At 40.5% G+C, this 27,246-nt stretch overlaps 1 protein-coding gene across 1 annotated transcript in view; it reads left to right on the top strand.

Moving 5' to 3' along the window:
- The window catches only part of LOC122400105, a 64,311-nt gene extending 38,620 nt beyond the window's left edge, over positions 1-25,691 (top strand). Inside the window, exons 4-7 of the mRNA XM_043401346.1 lie at positions 13,817-14,005; positions 23,848-24,037; positions 24,249-24,541; positions 25,143-25,691. Coding sequence (XP_043257281.1) covers positions 13,817-14,005; positions 23,848-24,037; positions 24,249-24,541; positions 25,143-25,691 — 1,221 coding nt within the window. The remainder of the gene's footprint in view (positions 1-13,816; positions 14,006-23,847; positions 24,038-24,248; positions 24,542-25,142) is intronic.
- Positions 25,692-27,246: the final 1,555 nt, after the last annotated feature.

Raw genomic sequence — 27,246 nt, 5'->3', positions numbered from 1 at the left:
ATCTATTTTGTCTCCGGATACAATTGAATCATTGTCGGGGACAGACAATATCAAGCGCGCGAGAAATTGCGGCGATCGAGCGAATCCGGGTCACCGAATTTACGAACCTCGCGAAATCACGCGAACGTTTGATCGGCTAAACGTTTGATACTCTCGATACGCGGGCCAATTAAATAGAATTTCGAGGCGAGAATTTTCGACGGATTCTAGAATTGCAAAAGGTATCCCACGAAGCATCGTGCAACGAATTTGACCGAACAGTGGAAAATTCCACTTGAGGGGAGAGACTCATGTAAAATGGCGAAACGAGAAGCGATATTCGACAATTTTTTTACAGCGTAAGTGTTTGGTGAAACTTTTCGCCACTTTCCACATACATTCTTTAACGTTTCAAGATAGAAATATTTAGTTTTCGTTACGTTTTATCGACTTTGGATGAAATAATGAATAAAAAATCGAACAACATTTTGTTCATAATAATATAAAATCCTCCTTAAAAGATGCAAAATTGTCCAAGATACGTGGCTCTGAACCTCAAAAAATTTCTAATTTCAATGTACAATAAATATAATTTAAATTATTACGAATTCAAGCAAAATGCTAGGATTTACGCTCAACAACGATCAAAATTACACACGATTCGTTTGCGTGAAATTGAATGTCGTTGACTGGTGACAGTAACGGTAACGTTATCAGTGGCTATCTAGAAGAACGTTGAAACAAAGAGGGTCGTAGACGTACGAAGAAACGTAGCAGTCGCTTGTTGATTGATATAAAAAGACGTCAGCGTTGGCTGCAGTCGCAGTTTTAAGCGGACGCATGATTATGGAGTGACTGGGTGCATATTTTTAAACGGCTGGCGTAAACGCCATTAGATCGCGTCACGATCTATGACTCAATTCCTCCTCCGGCTTCTCTGTTTGACTCAGAGCCTGGTCTGGCCGTGCTAGGCACGACCTTCACGGTGTCACTAACCTATGTTACCGCGCGAGTCGTCGGGACGGACCTTAGAAAACGCCAACTAAATTAAAAATATTATTATTTGTACATCGTTCGTTACGATTGAAACGATTCCAAGAATAAAACGACTTCGAGCACGTTAGTTCGTAATGTATTCTAAACACACCGGGTGCCAGACTTCCGCTTGAAATCTGTTAGCCTTGAACTAGCATCGACAACCTCGAGGCGTGTCTGCGTACTCGGAAACCACTTGTCCTATGAATAGATTCACGACGAGGCGTGCAACGAAATTATTTAACCTCACCCCGGAATCCGAGGAAATTTTATTCGCGGCCGACAAATACCAATTTTACACTTACTCGTTTTACCAGCATGTGTACACGACATCGAAAGGTCCGTTAAGGCCATAATTGGACGCCGTGCAACGCGAAAATCACGAAACCAACGAGAGCGTATTTTATGGTCGGCCCGTATTGTTCGAAACTGAAACCAATTGTTGATTTTTCCAGCGCGAACAAGCGCGTTTTATGAAAAAGGTACGAGCACCTAGCGGAGAAAGGACGAGGGAAAAGCGATTTATTTATTCAATTGGAAACAATAGATCGCTGCATGAAAAGTATCGCTTTTTAAACGAACAAGAACGGTTGGATAGTCTTGGTTTTCGTTCGAAGGCTGGACGGATGGGCCACACGCTCGCTCTAATTCGGCCTTGAGTCTAATCCTCGTCGTTGACCGCTGGTCACAGACCCCGGCTAACGTCCGTTGCAAATAATTCTCATTCGACTCGGCTGAAAAACTCGACCCGCGCAACGAGCTGCTCGAAAGCCACCGCCAAGACGACTCGGATTCTTCAATTTGCTGAATTTTGTTCGCCGTTTCGGAACGAACTTACTACGAGTGTTAATTACTCGATCCCCGAAAATCTCTGCTTTCGATGTAATGTTACGAACTAATAATTGAATTGCGTTCTAAAAAGATCGGAAAACTGCATGAAGGTTTTGACGCGATGTTTTGGTAGCTTAAAATGTATACAAATTTTGCAAAAATTGTAATAATATCGATAAATAAGCAATTTCAACAATTTCTGCCCCACTGAATAATATTCTTGGAGCAATTTTCCAGATTAAATTATTAAAACTTTCCTTTGCATTCTGTGTATAGCTACCAATACATCGCTCAAGTAGCTTTTCGTTGTTCCAGTCTTCATAAATATGTAAGATTACTTTAAAAATATAATCGCGAAGTATTGACTTCCGATGCTTGATATTTTTATCTCCCAAATCCTTATTTTCCACCACAACGTCATGAAACTTTGGCATTTAATATTTGAATAGTATTAGTTTCGAAAATAAAAAATAAAATTAAAATCGATTTTCTGACTGCTTGATGCCCCCAAAAAATTGTCGCTATTGTGCATCGAGGTACAAACGAGAAACAATTTCGCGGAATTACTTTCACGCTCGGGTATCAGCATCGATTGAACGTTTACCGAGAGTGACGCGCGACAAACGATCGATGGATCGATCGGTTGCGTAACGCGAAACCGCAGGATTTCCGAATACTCATCGAGCACGGTGTTTACAGTTTACGGCGATCGTGTTTATCGCGTGGCTTCATTCATCCATCGAAACTCCGTTGTTGGACTATTTTTATTCCGCGAACCCGCGGTTCTGTTGAACGTCGCGAAATATATCCTGGGTGGTCTGGCGCGATGGGCATTTAAAAAGAAATGGCGACGGGGCGAAGAGCGACGCTTCGATTCCCCGGAATTCGACCGGACAGAAATGGCCGGGCGAGTTTGAATCCTGGAAACGTGGCCCGGCCTCGCCTTTCTTCTCCTCTCGAAGTCGAATTTACCGCGCGATGATCGATCCGTAGCCAACGCGAGATGTTCGTTTAAAAATGAAGTTGTGTTCACTCTCGATACTCGATTCGTACGAGAGGAATGTTTGTATTGTCGAACGCGAAGAATCGTCCACGGCGTGGAGGTGCAAATTCGACGCGCGAGAGAGAGAAAGAAGAAGCCTGGTCGTGCGATTTCCGGCTGGGCAATTTCTCCTTGCGAGCATGCTGGCAAAAAATCGCGCAGTCGAAGGCCCCAAGAGATCGTGGCATGGCTCGCGCGAGTCGACGATTCGCGCCAAAGGTGAAAGGCCCGGTATATGGGACACCGGCTGGCCAAAACTCGTCTACGTGGTATCCTTTTCTTGACGGTACGTCCGCACGTCGTGATGGAGGGGGCAGATGAACGGGCCGGGGGGGCCCGTGGGGCCCGGGGAACGATCTTAGCCGAACCTTTTATGGGGAAGGCGAACGACCACCGAGAAATCGGAACGCGAATCGCTTGACTATGCTCTTTTTTCGACTCGAGTACTCTAACGAAGATGGGATGGGACCGATTCATCGCGGAGGACGATTCTCGCGTCCTCGATTCCCCGCGACAAGATCGACGATTTCGAAACGTTTCCGCATACGCTCAACCACGAAAGTATTTCGAACGCTTACATTTGTAACATTCCATTAATTATATTATTTTATTCATTTATTTACATGTACATTTATCCCTGAAGTCGATAGATTCAGGTTTGGAGCGACAGATTCATAACATTCAATTATTTAAATTATTTTATACTCACGCAAATTTATCCCTGAAGTCGATAAATTCAGGTTTGGAGCGATAGATCCATTTATAACATTCAATTAATTAGATTATTTTATTCTCATGCACATTTCTCCCTGATGTCGATAGATTCCGGTTTGGAGCGACAGATTCATAACATTCAATTATTTAAATTATTTTATACTCACGCAAATTTATCCCTGAAGTCGATAAATTCAGGTTTGGAGCGATAGATCCATTTATAACATTCAATTAATTAGATTATTTTATTCTCATGCACATTTCTCCCTGATGTCGATAGATTCCGGTTTGGAGCGATAGATTCATAACATTCAATTATTTAAATTATTTTATACTCACTCACATTTCTCCCTGATATCGATAGATCCAAGTTTAGAGCCATAGATCCACTTATACCATTCAATTAATTAGATTATTTTATTCTCATGTACATTTCTCCCTGATGTCGATAGATCCAGGTTTGGAGCGATAGATTCATAACATTCAATTATTTAAATTATTTTATACTCACTCACATTTCTCCCTGATGTCGATAGATCCAAGTTTGGAGTGATAGATCCACTTATAACATTCAATTAATTAAATTATTTTATTCTCATGTACATTTCTCTCTGAGGTCGATAGATTCAGATTTTGAGCGATAGATCAATAACATTCAATTATTTAAATTATTTTATACTCACTCACATTTCTCCCTGATGTCGATAGATCCAAGTTTGGAGTGATAGATCCACTTATAACATTCAATTAATTAGATTATTTTATTCTCATGCACATTTCTCCCTGATGTCGATAGATTCAGGTTTGGAGCGATAGATTCATAACATTCAATTATTTAAATTATTTTATACTCACGCAAATTTATCCCTGAAGTCGATAAATTCAGGTTTGTAGCGATAGATCCATTTATAACATTCAATTAATTAGATTATTTTATTCTCATGCACATTTCTCCCTGATGTCGATAGATCCAGGTTTGGAGCGATAGATTCATAACATTCAATTATTTAAATTATTTTATACTCACTCACATTTCTCCCTGATGTCGATAGATCCAAGTTTGGAGCGATAAATCCACTTATAACATTCAATTAATTAAATTATTTTATTCACTGATTTACATACAGTGAATTGTTTAAATACCATTTTTTATTTAGCAACCAGTATATTTCACTATTGAGCTATTGGTAGATGAAGTCTCTCTAGTCTTTTGGTTTGTACAATATTATTCAATAATTTTCCTCTCCAATTTTGTTTATCTTCTTTATAGTCTTTGAATATTCCTCTCTTGATGATAAGCAACCGTTATTGTGTGCGGATTATTCCGCTTAATGATGCAAATGGGTTAATCTGGTAAAAAGAGTTTTATCGTTCAACGGTAAACCGAGACCCCCGATCGTCAGATCGAATCTTTGGAAATGTTTAGACAGATTTAATAATTCGATTTTAAGAAACGAATATTGGGTGGACCAGATAGAGGCAGAAGGCCAGGTCCCAGCATGTTAATTTACATATTTCTATGTGCGGTTTGCCGGGAATTCTTCGTCTCTGTTTTAATTGGTACCAAATAGTTATCGATTCGTAGAGCTGGTCGGTGGCACACAGTCGGGTTGTGTATTCTACGATACCGGAATTAGATTTAAATCGTAATTATGTAATAGGTGTCGAGCTGTATTAAATTGCAGGTTGCGCGTACCCGTAATTGTCGTTCCGATAATAATTAATTGGGAACGCAAACGCGGCGTCGGATAATTGGACGAGAAACGGTTCAACGCGATAAACGCATTCTCGATATCGATTCGCGTACATGTTTCGTCGATGCTCTGAAGACAATCGATCGATTTTCGAAATCTACCTGGAGGATATTCGATTCAATCTTTTTTCTAAACATACAATGATTCCCTTTCTTCTTCGTCTTATATGTTAACAAAACTGAAAGTTCGATACAAGGATCTTACTTATTTAAATTTAACAAGTTGGCGTATTATTAATTGCAAACGCTAAATAAATTCTGCACATACAGGCTCGATAAGAATTTTCACGTATCTTTTATTGTAGATTGTTTCAAGAACTCGATTTAAGGTCGACCACGATATCACGCTTATGCAGACTAATTAATAATTATATGCAACAAGCACGAACACACGCGATCTAAGTAATTTATTTAATTATCCTCGCCGCGAATAAGTATACGTATGATGTAACTTTTTCCCCGATAATTTCCAACAAATAAACAATATCGATCCGCGTTAAGCGACCGACTCCGCTAATTGGATTTACGGATTTAATTTTAACGAACATAGGAAAGTTTATACGCCGCTGTAGAAATCCGTCGGATAAAATTAATTGTTCGAAACAGAATGATAATTAATTGTTCGTAATTAGAGTCGCGACGGTGGCTATAATAGAATAGTATGCTCGGCGAATAAAAGGTATTAACCGGCCGGTGTTAGAAAATAATCTCCATTAGGCGACGTTGTTTGCCCGATGCCTGGTGGATTCCTGAATGAAAAGGAAACCGTGAAGAAATACGAGGCGCGTATCGTGCGAATAGGAAGTGGTTTCGCTGGCGCGCGACCTCGAGAAGAACGATAGAAAGAGCGATAGTCGTTAGTCACGCTCGGCTTGGCTAGACGCATGCTAGACGCGAATTCCTAGACCGGTCGGGCCAAGGTTGTCTAACAAGAGTCTATTCAGGTGTACCTGCTCGCGTCTAGTCGGTCTCTGAATCACGATCGAGGGAACGACAACGTCAAAGGGACCGCGGGAAACGGTAATACGTTCCGACTTGCGTTACGATTACAATTTCAGATCGCGTCTCGGCTACAGCTGGCCGAAAAAGAAACGAAACCTAAGCACTTCTTTGCATAACAAGATCGCACGGAGCCGCTCGACCGTCTCTAAGTGGAACGTAACGACTTTGGTCCTCGACGAGGAGGCGGCGGCCATCGCCTTGTCCAGCGAAACGAGCCAACTTTTCGCGAAATTCCACTACCGAGTCTAAAACGGGGGAACGATGAGTAGGGATATTATATTCGTAGCTCTGGAATACCGAATAACTCGTCGGAACTGTTATTTGTTTCCAGCGGAATAGGAAACCAGGCGCGCTAATTCCTCGACAGTGCACGTAGGATTTCATGTTTGTGATGAACGATCGAAAATTATAGGGTGAAATTAGAAAAAGATCGAAAAATGTAAATACTGACGCGCTAAGCGAAGTATTGGGCAACTTTTTAGGTTCGATAAAGCAGAGTTTAAAATCGATTGGTCGTCAAGTATGGAGTAAAGTTGAGATTTCTTGGTCCCAAGAGCTTCGAAGTTCCGCCATTTTTCCAGCTAGATTCGCGGTTTGGCCCACTGTGGGTCGTGCAGGTGTGAGTGCGCAGACGCGCGAGCGATCCAGCCTGGCTGTGTGTGCGTGTGCGTGTGCGTGTACGTGCGTGGCTCTGGTTCGAGTGGCTTGTGCCAAAGGGTACTGACCCTGACCCAAGGGGCATTGCTCCTACGGTGCGTTTCTCCGTTCCTTTTCTGTTAGATCGCTCACACCGGCGTAGCGACGGCTTAGTAACGATGTCCGGGCCATCATCGGGAATCTTTTTTGCATAGATTCTGGAACGGTGAGCGTCGGAAACAACTAGTCGCTCTGGGTAAATCCGCTCGAGTCCGGATCAGCTTCGGAGCGAGGAAGCGATCGGACTCCGGAGGACGCTACCGCGATCAAATCGATTCCGAACCATTTTAAACCGGTGCTCGAAAATAATTCCTCTAAACATTATAGAAAACCTCCGTTCGACATTCTTAATTATTTTCACCAGTAATTTCCTCACGTATCATAACTATAAAATCACAATAAAATTTGCAATTTTTATATGTTGCTGTTAAAATAATGAAAAGCAAAGTGTACTGTATTTGAAATTCTGTTAAGAAACGATATTCTGGATAAGGATAAATTGTATCCACTAGAAAAAGGAAAAATTACTGAAAGCTATATAGGGTGTTCGGCTACCCCTGGGAAAATTTTTAATGGGAGATTCTAGAGACCAAAATAAGACGAAAATCAAGGATACTAATTTGTTGATTGAGGCTTCGTTAAAAAGTTATAGAAACATTTCCTGCCACACGGTATATTTTCGGTAAAGAATTTTTTTCTCGAAAGTATTAGTAACCGGAATAAGGTAACCGGAAATAATTTTTCCAGAACGATTTGAAATTTTTTTTTTTGGCGATTTTTCTTAAAAATTCGTTTTTGATTTTTAGTAATTTTGTTTGATGCCCTACAGAAAAGTTCTCTAATAGTTTTTTGTAACTATCGATGAGCTCTACTTCAGAAAAAAGTTTCGTTGAAATATATTCACTACTGTAAGAGTTATGCCCGTTTGAAAATTGGACCATTTTTATGGGTTTTTTTTAACTTTACGGGATTAAGAAACAATTTTTCCAATATTTTTAGAATTCCTACATATTCTCCATTAAAATACGCGTTGTTTGCCTTTTGAAACATTAAAATCCTCCAATCCGTTCAGAAGTTATGACGTTTTAAAGACACGTACGAAATGTTTGAGTGACTTTTCTGGCCTGAAATTTGTTCCTGGGTAAGGAATTTTTTTCTCGAAAATGGTTAGGATTTCGAGGGTATGAGTATTGACCAAAAATGATTGTAATTGACCCCTACAACTAAAAGTAATTTTTTTAGAACGATTTGAAATGTTTTAATTTTGTCGAAAAATTTCACACCTGTTTCAATTTTTTTCTCGAAAGTGGATAGGAATTCGGGGGTAAGTCTATTTACAAAAAATGATTGTAATTGACCCCCGCAATCGAATATAATTTTTCCGTGAATGATTTCAAACTTTTATATTTAATTTTTTATTAACATTTTAATGAAGCCTCAATAAACAAATTGATATTCTTGATCTTCGTCTTATTTCGGCCTTCAGAATCTCCCATTAAAATTTTTCCCAGGGGTGGCCGAACACCCTGTATAAGGGTATTCTTCTTAAACAAATCATACAAATATTGAGCTGAGAATACAATTGAATTAAGTTGTAACAATAATTTAGCAACGCGTAGGATATTCCTTATTTCCAAGAATTTCTATTAGTCCATTGTTCATACTTCTTATTAAATTTTGTCATTCCTTAGTTCGGATATATTTTGATACTGTTTATTACCAGCATAGATCACTTCTCGTTTGAATGCTTTGTAAATTGTAAAAAATTTACTCGAATGCTTGCAAATTTACCGTCGTTTTCCATACGAGAACGAATAAACTGTGGTTTTTATCCCTTTGGTACAAATAAATATAACATTATTGTAACGTTAAATATAGTTTTAGTATCAAGTAACATTGGAAGTATTACAAATAGACTGCGGATCTTTATGCAAATTCATATTGTTATTAATAAAATTAACAAAATGGGACCTTTGCAAAGGATTGTCTCAGCTCCTAAAGATAATAACTCGTAACTGCGTTCAATGTTTTGTATACAAACTCTCTAGATTTTCAGATTTCCTTTTCGAAGCGCAGATGCGCGTAACTAAAATTGTAGGTAAAATTCGCGGTGCAAATGACCGGTTGGTTACTCTGTTGCAGAAGGTAATTACCGGTGCGTATCTGGCTCATAACAGAGGTAACTTTTGGTAAGCTAAACGTCGCGTCGACCGACAGATGGTTTCGATTCGGGTAATTAGGAAGGCAGCGATTACTTGTAACGAGGGATTCCCTTTCGTCCTCATCCCGATCTTCGCGAGATCGGGACCCCGCGTCGATCCTGCCGGGATCAGATAATCGTAATCGATCACTGTGCACCGTGAATCTCTCTGGCTCGCGTTCGATTGGTCGGTGGAGAGGCTCAGCCTGCACGGGACGGTAAATGCTTTGGCAATTTAACGCGCAATATATGTGCCTAGAGTATTAGTGTAGGTAACGCGTAAGAACGTGCTTACATAGAACGGTCGAGTGAGTAAACGCTATAGTAGGGGATAAAAGCTTTGATGGCCTTGAGCGGCCGATTGATTTTGACCCGACAATAGTGTTCCGGACAGCAGAAACGCGGAACGTATTGAACGATTCTATCCGTGGTATTGCAATCGATGGAATACGCTCCATCCACTCTCTTTCTAACCATTTGGATATCTCAATGAATCTAATGCCTTTCGTACACCAGCGATACGCTCAAGAGGGTCTTCCATTGTAAATTGCCAAAAAATTCGATCTTTTTTTGCATTTGCTCAAAGGATAAAATCTTACAATTAGTAGCATACAGCTACCGAAAGAAGTATCTATACACCGCAACACTTTGATTATAGAAGGCTAGTTCGCCATGAAAAGCACATAAGCAGCCAGGAAATTAACTCAGCTTTCAAATAGTATGAATTTTGTTATAACTTAAATAAAAATACAACAGACAAATCTCAAATGACGAAGGATGTAAGAAAATCAGCGAGAAAAAAGTATCCATACAGAATTTTGTTTTATGGGGTATCGGTTATTATTAATAGTTAGTTGAAATCGCCTGGGCATAGATTCAATTGAATTATTTATTACATTTCCCTCCATTTTTTGCCATTCTTCTTGTAAAGCATTTTTTGTAATTTTATATTTTTGCAAACGATGTTTCAATTCTTGTCATATATGCTCGATTGTCGAGCTTCCAGAACTTTCATTAAACGAGTCTTGTGGATGGGGAGCGTTATCTTGCTGAAAATAGTAATTGACCGAAAGACTTAATTTCTGTGTGCTGTCTTTCAAATTTGATTTTAAAATATTTCTAAATATTTATGTTGGTCTGCTATTCCATCGATGAAATGCAAGTTTTCGAGGCCATTTGCGACCAAGTAAAAAGTAAAATAAAGAAAGTAAAATGAGAACAATATAAAAACCGGATAAGTGGTGTAAAGGAACAAAATATAATGTATCCGAGCACCGAATAAAAACATTCTGAAATTCTGAACTATTCTTTCAAAGGAAATAAAAGGAAAGAGGAACAGGAGAGCTGGGCGAAGTGGAAGAATGAGAATGGAAGTGAGAATAAAAAAAATGGAAAATGGAAAAATCGATGTAAAAGAATCTGATATGGGATTCTGAGCACCTGAAATAAAGCAGCATTGAAACTGAACTAGTCTTTCATAAAACACGACATTGTTTCCATAGGATCGATGCATCAACGAGTTCTCTTTCGACGAATACCGTGCATATAAATTATTTGAGTAGAAAGAGCTGTCTTTCGAGAATAGTTGCGTCGTATTTCGTTTTAAAATGTCCCCGATCGAGTTGTTGTATCGTTTGGTGTTTCGTGTTTCGTGCAGTGGTGTTGGTCGCAGCTTTCGGTGCCCGTGGACGTCGTAATCGGAATAAAGGAGTCGTTAAGAGCGGACCGAGAAAGCCGGAAATTATTTTCCTCTCGATGTCGCTCCTTTAATGAACGCTCGCGAACGTGCCCCCGCGTTCACCCTTTCTAAATCGGTGAGAGACGATCATCGAGAAGCGGAGGAGGCAATGAACCAATCAGGCCTTCGATCGAGAGGGTTGAGAACGGGGTCGCAGCCACCTCCGTGCGACGACCGCGGAGACAATGGCGGCCTTCCAGACTGCTGGCGAACGTAAAAAAATGCATCTTTCGTCTTGGAGGTGTCTGGAAAAAGGTTTATGCCACCGGAAACGAAAATAAAAATACGGTAGCTCTCGAATCGATTAACTCCGCGAAAGGAAAGCTAAAGAAATTTACAAAAATAACAATATATCGTGCATTGTTTTTTGGCAATTTATGGCGTCGAGGAAATACGGTTAGAAGTTTGAAAGTGATTTCAAGCGAGAATTTAAATAAATGTCTGTCGACATTTTTATGTAAAGTTATACATATAAAGCAAATCAAGAAAAGGAGGAGAAATATGTATACAAATCAAATTATGCGGAGGGAGTGAATTAATATTAGATTATTAGATTAAACCGCGCTAACGAGATCGAGTTTAGTTTAAATTTGAATAAACGAGGTAAGCCCATGAAAAGATCTACACAGTGGTAGTATTTGCATATGAAAGCATTCCAGAGATTAGTTCATTACGAACGTAATTGGTACTCTTTTTCTCTTACGGTACACGAGCTCTCGCAGCTATACAGCATATACTAATTGTAACATTAAATTGATGGAAATCCACCGAGGGGCTTTCATCCTTAGCACGATACTTGGCTAAATGAAACTAGAAAAATTAAAGATTAAATTGTAGAAGATAGATTGGAGTAGATTGGATCCCATAAGGATACTCTGGGGTTGAAACCTTTTACGTCGTCCGATATGTTGAACAGAGTCTTAAAACTCTATAGCATTGTTCACATAAATTGCAATTCTCCAGAGCACGTTGAATTCATGAATTAGATAAAACTGATCAGAAATAGAAAAGCAGAATCGAGGATATTCTTTCAGATGAACATTTAGGGTGATCCACGCTGCTTGTGCGGCTTTATAACTTCCAAAATATGCGTTGCACGAAAAAATTTTGTACAAAAAAGTTGCATGGTTTATATAGTATTTACTTGTTTCAAGTCTTCATCGGTTCAACTTTAAACAAATCAATTAAGGGAAGTACCTACATTGGGAACAATTTTCTTCCTCAAACGATTTATGGTCCAATTTACGGTAAATTTACTTTTTAAAATTTCGCTAAAATTTAGCAATCTTGACAATGCACGTAACAAAGTCTAACGCGACTGTCCTTTGCGTAAAGATTAGGCAAGATAACGTTGCTTTGGCGTTACCTTCGATTCGCCGATAACGCGACAAAGTCGTCTCGCGTGTTTTCTGACATTTCATTCTTCGTTTATCTCCGTTCTTATCGGGTATCGTAGTTGCCGCGTCACTCGTCGACCGCGACGGCCATCATCTGCGCGTCGAACGAATAAAACGCGAACCGTTCGATGGGGGTTTCACGGCTTTCACGCGTTTCCGGTTGATTTGCGCGCAGCTACGCGAGAAAGGGATGAATTTCTGCATTGGGAATTGCCCCGGAGGAAACGAACTTTGGAACGAGGCGCGGCCTCTTCCGTTTCGCTGTCAATTTCCTTGACAGATAACTCTCCTCTTCCGTTATTCAGCATCTCCCCCGGGAATTTCGAGCCCCGGTGATACGCGAGATCGCGGCGCGCGCGCGTGCACCATCCATCGCGCACGGTAGCAACCGTTTCCTCGGGCATAGATTGGATCTCTCGCAGACATTGACCCACTTTTCCTCTCGCCAACGAGACGGAGAAAAGTTCTCGCGCCGGAGGACCGGCGAGGGAATCGTTCTCGACTCGTTCGAAAGCAGAAACGCACTCTGTTGCGTCCCGACTAAATATTCGGGGCCACTGGGTGCACATCTCGTCGCCAGGAAATCGGTCCCTGGGTGCTTCAACCCTTCGCGACTCGAAACGTGTATTCTTTTAAGGGAGAAAACCACTGTGACGGACTAAAAAAATCGAAATTTTTTTTAGCTCTTTTCAATGCTTACAAAATATTAAAGTAAAATTCGCAAAAATGACAAGGTTACAGAAGATTTAGTAGGCGTAGAAAATGTAATATACGTAACGCTTGAAACTGACTGCTCTTCACTACGGGACATTCATTTGAAATTGTTTTATTATTTCTACTGTGATGAAGGTTTCGTACGAGTGGGAAGTGTTTTGATCGAGATAGCTATGTGAATCAAGAGTATTTAGTCTAGAGCGATGAGTGGTGCGAATAAAATGTACCGATGCACAGCTAAAGTGCTCCAACTGGCATCTTATTTAACTGTAATCCAATTTGACGATAGCTATTCAGGATTATTGCAAATAACAAAGGTCCTCGATATTAAAATTGGACCACAGGCGGACGCGTATCGACGCAAATAGGACATGCTATAATAATTAATATTTTTATACAAAATTTTTGCAAGAAGCAGTTCAACAGATGTACTTTCGAAAATATTAAACATTTACTAAAAAAAGTTTCAGAGTTACCCCCAAAAAATTCTTGAAAATTGCTTTTATTTTCAGTCGTCACAGTGGTTTCCCCCCTTAATAAAAAAATCCAAATTACACAAATATATTTAATAGAAGAAAGCGAATGTTTTTTAACATAGATCTACAATCTATCATTGATCGTCCAAGAAACGACGGTTTTGTTATTATTAGTCATAGATGAAGTCGAGGCACCAGTGAAAGAAGCAATCGATTCTCTTCTTTCTTTCTGGTTTCAGCTGGTGAACGGCCTCGATGGACCCAGGTACATTTGCGAGACCGAGGTCATGGAAGAAGCGAACGTAGCCAACGCGGTCCCGATGGAGTATACTCCACCAGGGAATCATACTAGCAAGAACGCCAATGGGAACATCATCACTCTCACCCTCAAGAACAACCAGCTTATCGTGGAATCCGAGGAACGGGCAGTGAGTATATTACCAATCATTTTCCTGCTTACTTTTCGAAATCGAACACTTTTTTCAATAAGTTTTCAATTAAGTTTTGAAATACGTTTGAACATGCAAAGAGTGTCAAATTTTGCGTGAAACGACCCTTTTCCCTGTTACTTCTACCACCCAACAAGACCAGCAGTTTTTTCACGAATTTTCAAATTAAAATTCTACACGAAACAATACTAGAAAACACGCGTCGAGGAGTCGTTAGAGTAAGCGTCAACTAGGACTCGATTGACTCGAGTGTTCGTCAAGGATTCGAGCCTCGACTTTGTTGACGTACAAGAGGCGTGCTTCCGCGGAACCAATTAAATGAGATTTGTCGATAATTGGAAGCCCGTTTCATTAGCGATCCGTGAAATTGGAAGAAGGGGTAGACGGGTACGGAGCGTTTCGTCACTCGCGTAATAACTGAAATGTCGATTATTCTGCATAGAAGGCGGAGTCACGTCGCGGTGAAGGTAAAAAAAGAGCCATTAATTAGGTTGGAGAAGACTGACGTTTTATAAAGCTTCAAACTCTAGCCACGGTCGACAATGGTACCATTTGATATTTCCTAAAAATTTGGAAAGAGAACCATACGACGTTAACGAGGGCTACGACGGAAGTTTTTACCAAATATAATAGTTCGACTCATCAACGTTCGATCTCTAACGCGTTATACACGGTTAATTTACATTTATTAACAGTTACATTCATTATAGTAGTAAGTATCTCTTGAAGGAAGCATTTACGAGCAAACATCCACAGGAAAAATTTATTTATTTTATTTTGTCTGCTAAATATTCTCTCCAAATTTGAAGTTAATCGGTCTGCTTATATTATTATATGATTATAACTCCCACAATTATTAATATGTCCTACTTTTAATAGTTCTGAATGGTATTACTTTCGAAACAAAAAAATTAATGAAAAATCGATTTTCTGACTGCCTGGTCCCCTTAAGGGGCCATTCTACCTTGTAGGCATGAAAAATACGTGTTTCTTTGTGATTTTTTTTTGCGGGTTATTAAAGAGCGATTAATTCCGGATTTTGTAGATACATTTATTATATATTTAGCTATATTTACGAATTTTTGCAACGCATAATATCTATTGATTACGCTGTTTTTGTTGATCATCAAACAACAGTTTTTACGAACGGCACCCGACTGCGTACGTGATATCTTGCGAACAAGTTATTCGAAATCCTAAAACCAACGATATTCTTAATATAGATGAGTGTGGTTATAGCATGAACTAGGATCTTTTCAAAAAAACAAAAAATGGCAAAATGGCAGCTATTTTACGAAAAAATACTGAATATTTTCATATATTTGGTTGCTTTTTTGTTAATAAAAGAAAAAGTATTGCATATATCGCAATTATCCTAGTTCATGCTATAGGGAGACCAGTTCTGAAGATACTGTATAAATTTGATGTTGATATCTTGAATAGTTTTTTAGTTATCACGCACGCAGTGCCGAAAAATGTAGTTTCGAGAAAAACAGCTTTAAAGTTTCACGTCCAGTTGTTATACCTGCGCGCGGTACATTTCAGCAGGTTATAACTTCGTTAGTTTTTCAAATTTCAATTTAATATTTGGTAGATATATTTTCGAGACATCATACTAAAGGAAAATGCAAAAAAAAAAATATCGATTTTTTTAATCCCACAAGGTAGAAAGGCCCCTTAATTCTGAATCGCTGAGCGAGAACCGAACGTCCGTCGATCGTCCTCGTTGCCAGGAATTTTCGAATCACGGGGTGCGTCGAATCGAGCGGAAGTTTGATTTCTTGTCGGCGTGACGTCGGAATAATCGGCATGCCGAGTACAATAAAGGCGCAACAGGTGCTGAAAGGTCGTCGAATCGACGAGAATCGGGTCGAGAAAAGTCGACGGGTGACTAATTAATCGGTTCGCTGTGCACGGCGCGACGGTTTCGTTTCCATCGAGATTTCTCTGTTCTTGTTAGGTCTGGCCTCTCTTAAGGGTCGTCACGATTGGCGTTCGTGGTTCGCGCGGACCCTTCTGGTTCCTTTTCGTATTTTCTGCCGCGCGTCCGCGGGTGAAATAGATTAGCCGCTGCGTCGGATTAATATCTCCCTTTGTTCGTGGCATTCGACAACGCGAAATCGATCCACGATGCCCGGAGATTTGCGCAGCTGGGTCATCCATTGGCTCCCCCTTTGACAAGGATAACAGGTTCGCAATTATCGGTGCTCGTACGGCCCTGTAAGGTCGAAGGTTACCAGGCAATTTCGCCTCCGCCTATCGTCCTACTTACCGGTCGAGGCTTATCCGTGGAAACTCATCTTGCCAGGGATTCTCGAAATCCGCCGAATTACCGCTCCGAATACACCTTCCTTCCTCGCGAACGGATCTCGACAAAATTTCATTGAAATAATTCTTCGGAAATAACTGGGAACCAAAGTAGGTTAAACACCTGCATAGGTGTCGAAACTGGGAGATTTCCAACCCCTTTTCTCAAAGTTACGAACGCCAGTCAAGAAACACGAGGCTCGACCTTTGAACTGTACGTCTAAATATATTATTATTTATTATATTTCGTCCAACTCCTGTATCTTATCTGACTATCACTATTTACTTATTTATTCAATAAGTGTATAATGAGCCCCATGTATAAATCTCCATGAACTTTTTTCAATACCTAATAATATACGTATTATTTTATTTTATTTATTTTTATTCATTCGATAAATAAGAAGCCCCATTAGTATACAAAATAGTAGAACATGATAGTCAAAATAAGGTAATTTTAACGCCAAATGGGTAAACAATATAAGGACAAACTGTTGAGAAAGTTTAAATACACAGTTTCTGAAAGGTGCAATAGTCCTTATAAAGAAATCCAAGTAGAATAAGAGTTTGCGATCAGACAGAGACGATTGAGTGGATCTATCGACATCAGGAAGAAATGGGAGAATCTAAACGTCCCTATGGGAGCATAGAAATGCATTAACTCCAACAATTGGGAGCAGTGAATATTCCAGTTATTATTACAACATTTTTGGGAAAAGATTTTTAAACGCAACGTTTGCAAGCATTTAGAAAATCGCCTATTTAATTTCTATTCACTATTTCCTAACGAATGTACATTTATTTCAAATTTTATTTCTTCATAATTCGATACTTGTACCGTGCAATAATTACAAAGTTACTTTCGTTACTTTTTTTTATCGTTAAAGAATTAATAAGTAAACGAGCGTTGTAATGGTTTGAGACTCTCTGTAACGCGTTGCGTCATAGATCGAGAACCAGCGATAGTTTGAGAGAATTGGCTGCCGCAGCGAAACGTTGAGGAAATACGAAGGGTGGCGGGAAATTCCAAGCAGGGTAGGTAAATAGATCGAGAAGATGCCTTCTCGTAGTCGGGTCCCGGGCAGGACAAGTGTCGCGGGCCACTTTCCTCGTAACGGAATGCAAAAACCGTGCGTTACGCTCGCCCAAGAGGAGAAGAGACGGAAATGAGACAAGGAACGGGACGGAGTTGAAGGGGTGGATGCTCGGGATGCTTGGACGTAATACCTGGCCCGACGCCAAGTCGCGGTGTTCACCCTTGGTCGCGTGGAATACCCTCAGAATTCGAGAAATATTCACACTATCGGGGCCACGAGTGCTTCTTTCGAATGAAGTGCGCTTCGTTGAAGGCCATCCAACGCCGCGCTTTCTACCGTAGGCGTCGCGACGCTTGCTTTGCCGTCGAAACAGATAAAACGGAGAAATTAACCTGTCGCTGTTCCGAGTGTTTTCCTTGCTCTCGACGAAACTAACGCGGAATCAGCGCATTTCACGTTATTACCATTCATTTATTAACGAGAAGAAAACCCCTCTAGTACACAAGATGTAATACACTGCGTGTCCTAACTATAGAATCACCCAAAAATTTTCAATTTTATATATATTCTTGCTCAAATTTTAAGAAACAGAATATACCATATTTGAGATTAGCAATCTATGTTTCTTTAGAAACAGTTGAATTATATTTATTTAAAAAGAATAATTATAGAACCAAGCAGTTTTGTTTTGTCTAGCCACTGGTACCAACTATTAGCTCCTGCTGGCTTTTTCTCAGCATTCTCGAGATGTAAGAGCCTTGTAAAAATATATCCTCTGATCCGTTATTTGAGTCTCCCCCCAAATAAACCCACCATATTTTTATCGTTTAAAGTTTCAATAGCGATCATCGAAACCTTTTCAGCAACCGCGTTCGATCGCTTGGCCTGGAATATTGCCGAATTTCGCTAATTGAATCCAGTTTATAAACTAGTACGATTAATGGGAAACAGCAGATTCTCGTTCGATGGTTTAATTAATCAATCGACGTTTCGGCGATACGATGCGTGCGCGGCCCCCTCCGGGAATTTCAACGCACAAATAAAAAACGTGAACTAGTTAATATTGAACAAACGTTTCTCAACTTTATTCCTCGTTTTCGTTATCGAACGCGCCCATTTTACGACAGATATAAAGAATAACCACGATGGTAAAGTCAAGGTAAAAAGAAAAAAAGAAATTCCATTTTACGATTCCCGAGTTTCTTCGTGTTGATCGGAAGTTAGAGAAATGTTGATTGTAATAGGTTATTAACTAGCAAACTGTATAAATAGCAACAAGAACGGGGTACGGAGAACGCGTCATCCGTTTAGTAGAGCATCCGGGATCAGTAACGCGTGATCGGTAATCTCGCACCCTATTATGCATCGATTAATTTATTACGCGGAAGATTAAATTCTCAGCGAAGCGTTCCCTCTCTGATCTCGATAGGCAAACATATTTATACGTGTAATATGGTAATAAGGTACAATATCCTCGACGCTGTACCCGCGACGCAACACTTTCTAATTCTGTGCCGTTGCAAACACCGACGACCCTAAACGGTCGTAGACACGGAATATCAATGCGTTTAATTATTTGCCGTCACGCGGGAACGTTCCCCGCGACATAAACACGCGTGAAAGTATTAAATTGTCAGAACGTTCTACCATCGTAAACAACAATTCCGAGCGATGCAAACTAATAGCCAGGGTGAGTAGTTTGTTATCGGGGAACGATGGTGATTGATGGGTCGGCTCTTGATTGTTTAAAATGGCATCCGTGCAATTATCGATCGCGAGCGTACGGGCGTGTTTGCAGCGTCGATCGCGTAAATAAATGATTCGGCTGGAGAAAGAAAGATTGGTTGGGATATTTTGCGTTAAACGTGGCAAACAACGAGATAGAAAGTTTGCAAATATTGAGAAACAATTAATAATTTTAGTTTTTGCAGATTTTTGCAAGGGATCGACAGTTAGTAATACTAACGCTTAAGTGGACTCTCAATCTCGATTGAATTATTTTACTTGATGTTGATTCTTATCAAATTGGTAAATGGAAATCAATTTTAAAGAATTTAAAAAACAATGAACTAATGGAGGATTATATATTTTAAACTTGCAAACTAATAATCCACTTCAGAGTTAAAAGAAACAAACTGATATGTGCCCTTTAGTGTTTCGATTGGGGAGTCAAATGGCACTGCTAATGTTTTAACACGTGATCGTTTTCAAGATTATTTCATCTTGTTTTTTCTTACCATAAACCCATATTTTTTATTTCGGAATCATATTCGCCTATAGCATAGTTGCATGGACGGCGGTCGATCATGATGGCGAACAAAGTTCCAGAATTATGGACTGTCTCTCAGCGACTTTTCGAAAACGGCCACCGGGAGTTTCCTACCTGAGACGTCGAGCGAGATCTCTAAAGTGGAACGAATGGCGGTGCTGTCCCATTTTCCTTTTTCGCGCGTCCTCGAACACTTCCACCCCCTACGTGTGCGTTCTCTTCTGCTTATCTCGGCACACCGACACTTGGAGCGTCGCGCGACCCAGGGAAATGTCTCCTGCGAACCATTCGTTTCTCGATCCGTGGAAGAATCGACGCGATCGCCTCCGATTTCCGACCAGAGTCGGCACTTTGCGACGGCTGGTGAAAAACTGCCATACTCGGGCCGCGTTTATACGACGCCTCGGGGATACAGTTTCTTCGAGGAACCGAGAAATAGAAGCCACCGTCGTTTTACCCTCGTCGTTTCCTCCTCTTTCCGACGAGGATGGACGGAGACGTTCTCGAACGATCCTCTTTGCCCCAACGACGAATCGACTCTCTTTTTCGAACAACCCCGTCAAAAAAATGCATCCACTGAACCATGCTTTTACGTACATAATCTTACGACAGGTATTTCCATCGCATGTAACAAAGAGAATTCGTATTTGGAACAAATGTACAAACGATAGAATTATATAAACGAATTTAAAACACACCAAGCACACAATCTTTTTACACAAATTAATATTATATAAGAATCACGTCTGTTCTTCACAATCATGATTACCCATTTTCTCATGAACGAAACACCTTCAACCCTTTTGCATATAAATTAATATTCGACTAAACTGCAGCGCGGCACAAATATTTAATACAAATCTTGTACATATATATACACATGTCGTAAAGGTCGAGACGAAAAATAGCTGGAAAGTAGAGCAATTATCGAGTAGAATTTCGCTGGGCCGGAGAGACGAAGTTAATTTTGGGAATGGGAAGCCAAATAATGAAAGCCAACCTAATATAGATATGTCAGCTTTTTTTCAAACATCGCGAGGAATATATGTAAATATACAGGGTGAGGCATTTTAAACAGGTCACCTGAATAACTCGCTTGTTTTTGAAGATAGGAGAAAATGCATTAGACCAAACTTATTTGGTATCGGGGGGCTCATAATCTGGTATTACCAATTTTTTTGTAGGTGGAGGCGTCAAGGAGATATGAAGGTCAACTTTGTTTTTTTAAATGGAACAGTATATTTTATTACTTACATTCTGATAGAGTGTTTCAAGGCGAATACAATGACCTATTATTAAGGTCATTCAAGGTCACCCAAAGTCAACTGCAATAGAAAATAAATTGTGTCAGAGTACATTTCGAATACTTGTGTATCACGTGTGTGTATTGCGTGACACGGGTCACAAAAGATAAACAAACATTCAATCACATTGTACGCTTATCCGTATCCTCAAACATTATTGGTAATTTTACTACCGACTAGAGCACAGCTTCGTAACATTTATTCAGTCTAAGTGTTTAGTTTTCTAAAATGCGTTACACGATAGCAGAGAAAGTAGAAATGGTTCTTATTTATGGTGAATGTCATAGAATTATGAGGGAAGCGGTACGTGTGTATAGTGAAAGATTTCCCGATCGTAATAATAGACCTTCACTTTCTGTCTTTACAAACATTATAAAAAAGTTCCAAGAAACTGGAACTGTGGATAACAAAACACGTAATCTTGCCAAACGAGCAACTGATGATGGAAACTCGATAAATATTGTAGCAGCTGTAATACAAGATCCACATGTTAGTACAAGACAACTGGAACGCGAAAGTGGCATCAGTCAACGAAGTATTTTACGAATATTACACATTAACAAATTTCATCCGTTCCACATATCACTTCATCAACAATTAACTGAAAATGATTATACAAAACGTTTACAATTTTGTGAATGGGGCTTACAAAAACTACAAGACGATGAAATGTTCTTGAGTAAATTGTTATTTACCGATGAGGCCACATTTACAAACCATGGAGCAATTAACCGTCACAACATGCACTACTGGTCGGTAGATAATCCACGATGGTTGAGAGAAGTCGACAAACAGAGACCTTGGTCTGTAAACGTCTGGTGCGGTCTTCTTCATAATAAAATAATTGGTCCATATTTTATTGATGGCACGCTAAATAGTAGTAAGTACCTGAGAATCTTAGAAGACGTTTTGCCAGAATTGTTAGAAGACACTTCACTGGACATACGACAATCCATGTGGTTCCAGCAAGACGGATGCCCTGCTCATTCAGCACGCAATGTTACAGAATTTCTAAATAGAAAATTTGGAGATTCTTGGGTAGGTCGATCAGGAAGTAACAAATGGCCGGCACGATCCCCAGACCTGACACCTCTCGATTTTTATTTGTGGGGGAAAATTAAAGGCAGAAGTGTACCGCGAAAAACCAACTACCAAACTTGACATGCAAGAACGTATAAGAAGAGCTTGCTCTGTAATAGATACAAATGAAATTTGCCAGGCAGTGTCATCAGTATTGCAACGATTTAGACTATGTATCCATGTTCAAGGTCGCCATTTTGAACACTTGTAATAGCAGTATCAAAGTATCCAAGTGTTCGAAGAGTGCTTTGACACAATTTATTTTCTATTGCAGTTGACTTTGGGTGACCTTGAATGACCTTAATAATAGGTCATTGTATTCGCCTTGAAACACTCTATCAGAATGTAAGTAATAAAATATACTGTTCCATTTAAAAAAACAAAGTTGACCTTCATATCTCCTTGACGCCTCCACCTACAAAAAAATTGGTAATACCAGATTATGAGCCCCCCGATACCAAATAAGTTTGGTCTAATGCATTTTCTCCTATCTTCAAAAACAAGCGAGTTATTCAGGTGACCTGTTTAAAATGCCTCACCCTGTATATATCATAAAGTTTGAGACGAAAAATAGCTGAAAAGTACAGTAATTATCGAGTTTTCACTGGACCGAAGAGACGAAGTTAATTTTGAGAATGAAAAGCCAAATAATGAAAGTAATAGGTAATAGAGAAGTACTAATATCTAACTGTTTGGTAATAGAATAGAATTTGTTTGGTTTTCAGTTCCTCGAAACGGGAGAATGGGGAAGGTAAGGGACAATAGCGAGAACTAATTCTGCGGTCCGTCGAGTCGAGCAACTTCCATCGTGGTCGCATTTATACACGCCCGCGGTGGGGGTTGGTTACGGGTAAACTAGAAACATCGGTCAGGAAATCCATAGGGTGGAAATTAATTTCCCAGTTTCGATGAAGCGTGGCGGTTTGTTCGCTGTCGCCGGGCGTTGGACTGCTTTGGCCTCCCCAACCTCGCGAGGAATCTTAACCCTTCGCAGATACAAACATTTCTCATATTGTCGTTTGATTATTTTAATTAGGTAATAGCACTTGAACCTTTTCAATTCGTCCTTGCATAGTTTTAAGGCTTTAGTTAGTTTATTTAGTTATAAGCAGTAACTTCGTAGTCCCTTTTTGCATACTTACGATATAGAACAATGTATCCTACTATATATATGTAATTGTGCTCCTTTTTATTTTTTCATTTTTTCATAAAGGGTGTTTACTTGTCAAATAAATAGTCATATTGTATATATATCTGTCGAGTTTTATTATTATTATTATTATTGAAATAATACATTTTAACGGACATTGCCTTTTTTACAAACTTATATAGTTAAAGCAGAATAGAAAATATTAAAATAATACTAAATTTAGAAATATAATACAATTACACTTTGTAAAACTCGTTATTTCTTTTGAGGGTGACGAGCGATACATTAACATTAGAACTACCGAAGTGGTCAAAATGACCCATTCGTAATTATTGTTACTGGATTTATCCGTAATGCATTATGAAAATTAAAGGTTTCAGTAAAAAACTCAGCAGTGGCAATTTCAGTCTGTGAAGCTGATTGACGCAAAGAGAATTGAATGGTGTTATTTTAATCAGACCAACATATATGGAATAGATTAAAATCGCAATTTAGATAACTATTTAAAATGTTTAGAACGCAGTCAGAAAGATTTTTATAAATATCGAGGTTAGTAAGAGGCGGTAGATAGAGATAAAAGTTTCACTTATTCACATTGTAATTTACCTACCCCTTTCATCGTGTGCGATATTTTTGGAAAGAAGTTAACGAACTCTGGTCGTTTCGTGTTTCAGGTGACGATGGAGGATACTAAAACTCGCAAGTACCAAGACAACGGATGCTCGTTCGTGGTGGAGGTGCAGCCCAGCTACCAGAACGACGACACGGAGGCTAACAAAGGATCCTCCGACGACATGACTGCTGGCGTCACCGATCAACAGGCCCTGGTTCACAGAGAAGAAATTCCAGAGGATCGATCGCCGGGTACAGAAACAATTTTAACCCTAGAAACATTGGGTCAGAAGCTGCTACTTCTGAAACACCGTTTTTTAGAAAATTATCGTCTTTTCATTTTTGCTTTTGGCTGTACTTTTCGAACGAAATTAACCAAAGGACGCGTCGAAGAAATCGCAGGCTCTGTTTCGTCGGGTCGCAGGTAATGTTTGGCTGAAACTGTGTGTTTGACGGTATGCAGGTTTCGAGAACACGAGGCTATTCGGGAGCACAAACACGGGACTGTCGCAGTCGGATCTCTCGATCTCTAGCCAAGGCTCGGTTAATCCCAGCTATCGTTATGGAAATCAACTAGAGTACGATGCGGGCCATCTGGGGTATCCGATGTACGGTGGTAATTACGAGTCCGATACGCTGTCCCGGAAACTCGAGGGTGGCTCGAAATGGGTGGAGTTCGATAAGTCGCCGGACACCGAGAAGACGCTCTTGAACGTCTCGAAAACGTCCAGCATCGAGAAGGACGCTGATGAAAGCGTAAGTAAACACACATACGTTACGCTCTCTGCGACCAAACGAGATCTCGAAAGCTATAACTTCTTCAGGACAAAATTATTTTGTTCCTAATAAATACAAATTGGCATTCACCTGCGACGTCCAACAATTTTCTGACGATGTGACATCGTTGGAAAATTTGACTCTAGTGATATTCAAAATAACTTAAATACTAAGCGTTCACATACAGAAAAATTCTCGAAATGTAAGGCAATTTTTCAAAGTATGCTGCAAGAAAAATTCAAAGCAGCTAGGAAGAATAGAAGCAAAGAATCGTAGTAGAAAAGTGGTGACATACTGATCAATCAAACTCATCGCAATATTGATAAAATTATTTTTATATGTTCTATTTGACATCAATTTCTTCAAACCATTATAGTAACAATGGTATCATTGAAAAATTTATCAGTATCGATATTTACTCCAATATACATGCAATAAAATCCTATATCCTTTTTCATCCACTTACTTTTGTCCCTGACTGCGCGAGCCAGTATCCTCGAAGAAGTTGAACAACGTCGAAACGTAAAACTCGATTCTTTCATCTTTCTTTCTCGTTTCATGTTACCGTAAATTGTTTCAGCCGTCGATGGCGGAGAAGCAGAACAACCTGGACGCGTCGCAGGGATCCGGGGGATCGATGGACCAGCAGGACTCGACGGACGCGAGCATCTCGACGGAGACGGTACGGTCGAACCCCAACCTCCAAGCGAACGGCGCCACCCCCAATAAGCTGGAGACGACGGAACAGAAGGCGGTGAGCAACGAGTTTGGGAAATCGGAGGCGAGCAACAAGCCCGTGATAACCGGGGCGTTGCTGAAGGACGACGTACAGGAAGACACGTTCCAGGAACAGCAGCGAAAGCTGGGCAACGGGACCCTTACGCCGGAGCACAAAGGCGACAGACCGAAGGATCAGAAACCGGAAGGTAGCGCGTTCGTGCCCAGTCACAAGCGTAGCGGAAGCATCCCGCCGCGACTGATCGAGGAGAGCCTGGAACTGGACCGGAAGAAGTCGTTGGACATTTACAGTCAGATCAAGACCAGCACCAAGAGCATACTTCCGGGACTGAGCCCGAAGTTCGAGCTTCTGCAGAACGAAGTGAGTCCCATCGAGGAAAAAGAGAGTTAATGGGTACGGCCAGTCGTCCCATCGTGTTCCGTCTCAGGTGATAGCACGACATCGAACGATCGAATCGAGCATCGAGGGTCGCCTCGCCGGCCCTGGCCGGACAGGGTCGCTTTGCGCGTGCCGATTATCGACAAACTCATCGGGGAATCGCGGTTCCTCGGATTTGCCCGCACGGAGCGAAATCAAAATGAATGCAACCGGTGGGGAACGGTTTTTATTTAAACGCGCAGCCCGAACTCATTGTAGATATCTCATCAACGCCGTTTCGCGCGTCTCGCGACCCATTTCGGGGAACTTACGCGACGAGGGGGCGGAACGGCCATTTTCATCCGTCGACGTCGCACGGCGTGCAAAAGCTAACGAAATATTTGATTTTTACGAAAATTGATACGCTGCGACATTTCGTAACACGGACTTTGAATTTGGAATTGATCTTTTGATATAAAAGAAGTCTATTTGGTTTCTGCAGATTTTTTGTGCGGGATCGAAAAAGTAATACTAACGTTATTATCGCAGACAGGGTGTCGAAGACGATTTAACCCTTAACTGGACTCTCAACCTCGACTGAATTTTTTTACTTAATGTTTCAACTTTGAGGATTATATATTTTAAACTTTCGGAGGACCGTTGCAGCCCCAATAATCCACTTAAGTCATGTTGACTTTTCTCACCATAAACCCATATTTTTTATTTCGGAATCATATTCTCAGTAAAAAAATGACACAACTTTTTTCGAAACATGTTTTTGTAAGTTCAATATTTCTCAAGATATTTAGGGTAATTTTTTTTCTATTAAAATGACAACGTCTCCGTTCATAAATAGTTGAAATCGGTTCAACTATCCTCGTCTTTGGATAGTTGAGTCGTATTATTCGAGTATTTAATGCAACTAAATGTATTTCGCCACGCTGTGCGTCGTCGGCGTTGCAGCCTCGCTCGAAGAATGGGGGATGAAAAGGAAAGATAAGAAGAAGAAAATGGCTCGGGTTTGTCCAGAATGGAACGATCGAGGGAGAGAATGGCGGGCCGGATCGATTCGGGAGGCAGAAGGTGACCAAGGGCAAGTTGGTCGTATCCGGTGGAAAGCGTGTTTCAAAGCGTCGGATTTGACAATATATCCTAATGACTCTCCGCAGTTCCCAGCCCTTAACTCTCGCGCTCCCTCTCCGTTCCTCCTCTGTTCGTTCTCACGCCACGGCAAATTTACCAAAGCGAGGATACACGAACCGCGGAGAACAATTGTCGGCTAACGAACTTGACGCGGCGCCGCGGATTCCGCGTTCGTGGCTCTGTGTGCAAGCTTAGACCGCAACCAGTGCTCGAATATCGCGCGAAACGACACGCGAGTCCGCGTCTGTTTGCCAAGAGGGACCGTTTCGCGAGAAAAACCCGCAGGGAAACATCGAGACTGGTTAGATAACCGGAACAGAAAAGCAATCGAAGTAGGAACAAAGCCAAACGCCAGATCGAAGATTATTTCTTTACCATCTGTCGTGCTTGACGATCTATGTGCTTTCTTCGAGATCGAAGGGATGCAATCATCGAAAGGGTGTTC

This window comes from Colletes gigas, unplaced genomic scaffold (assembly GCF_013123115.1).
Source record: "Colletes gigas isolate AHSC1104 unplaced genomic scaffold, ASM1312311v1 Colletes_gigas_Sc00016, whole genome shotgun sequence".
NCBI lineage: Eukaryota > Metazoa > Arthropoda > Insecta > Hymenoptera > Colletidae > Colletes > Colletes gigas.
The sequence above is the reverse complement of the archived record's forward strand: the minus strand, read 5'-3'. Positions and strand labels throughout refer to the sequence as shown.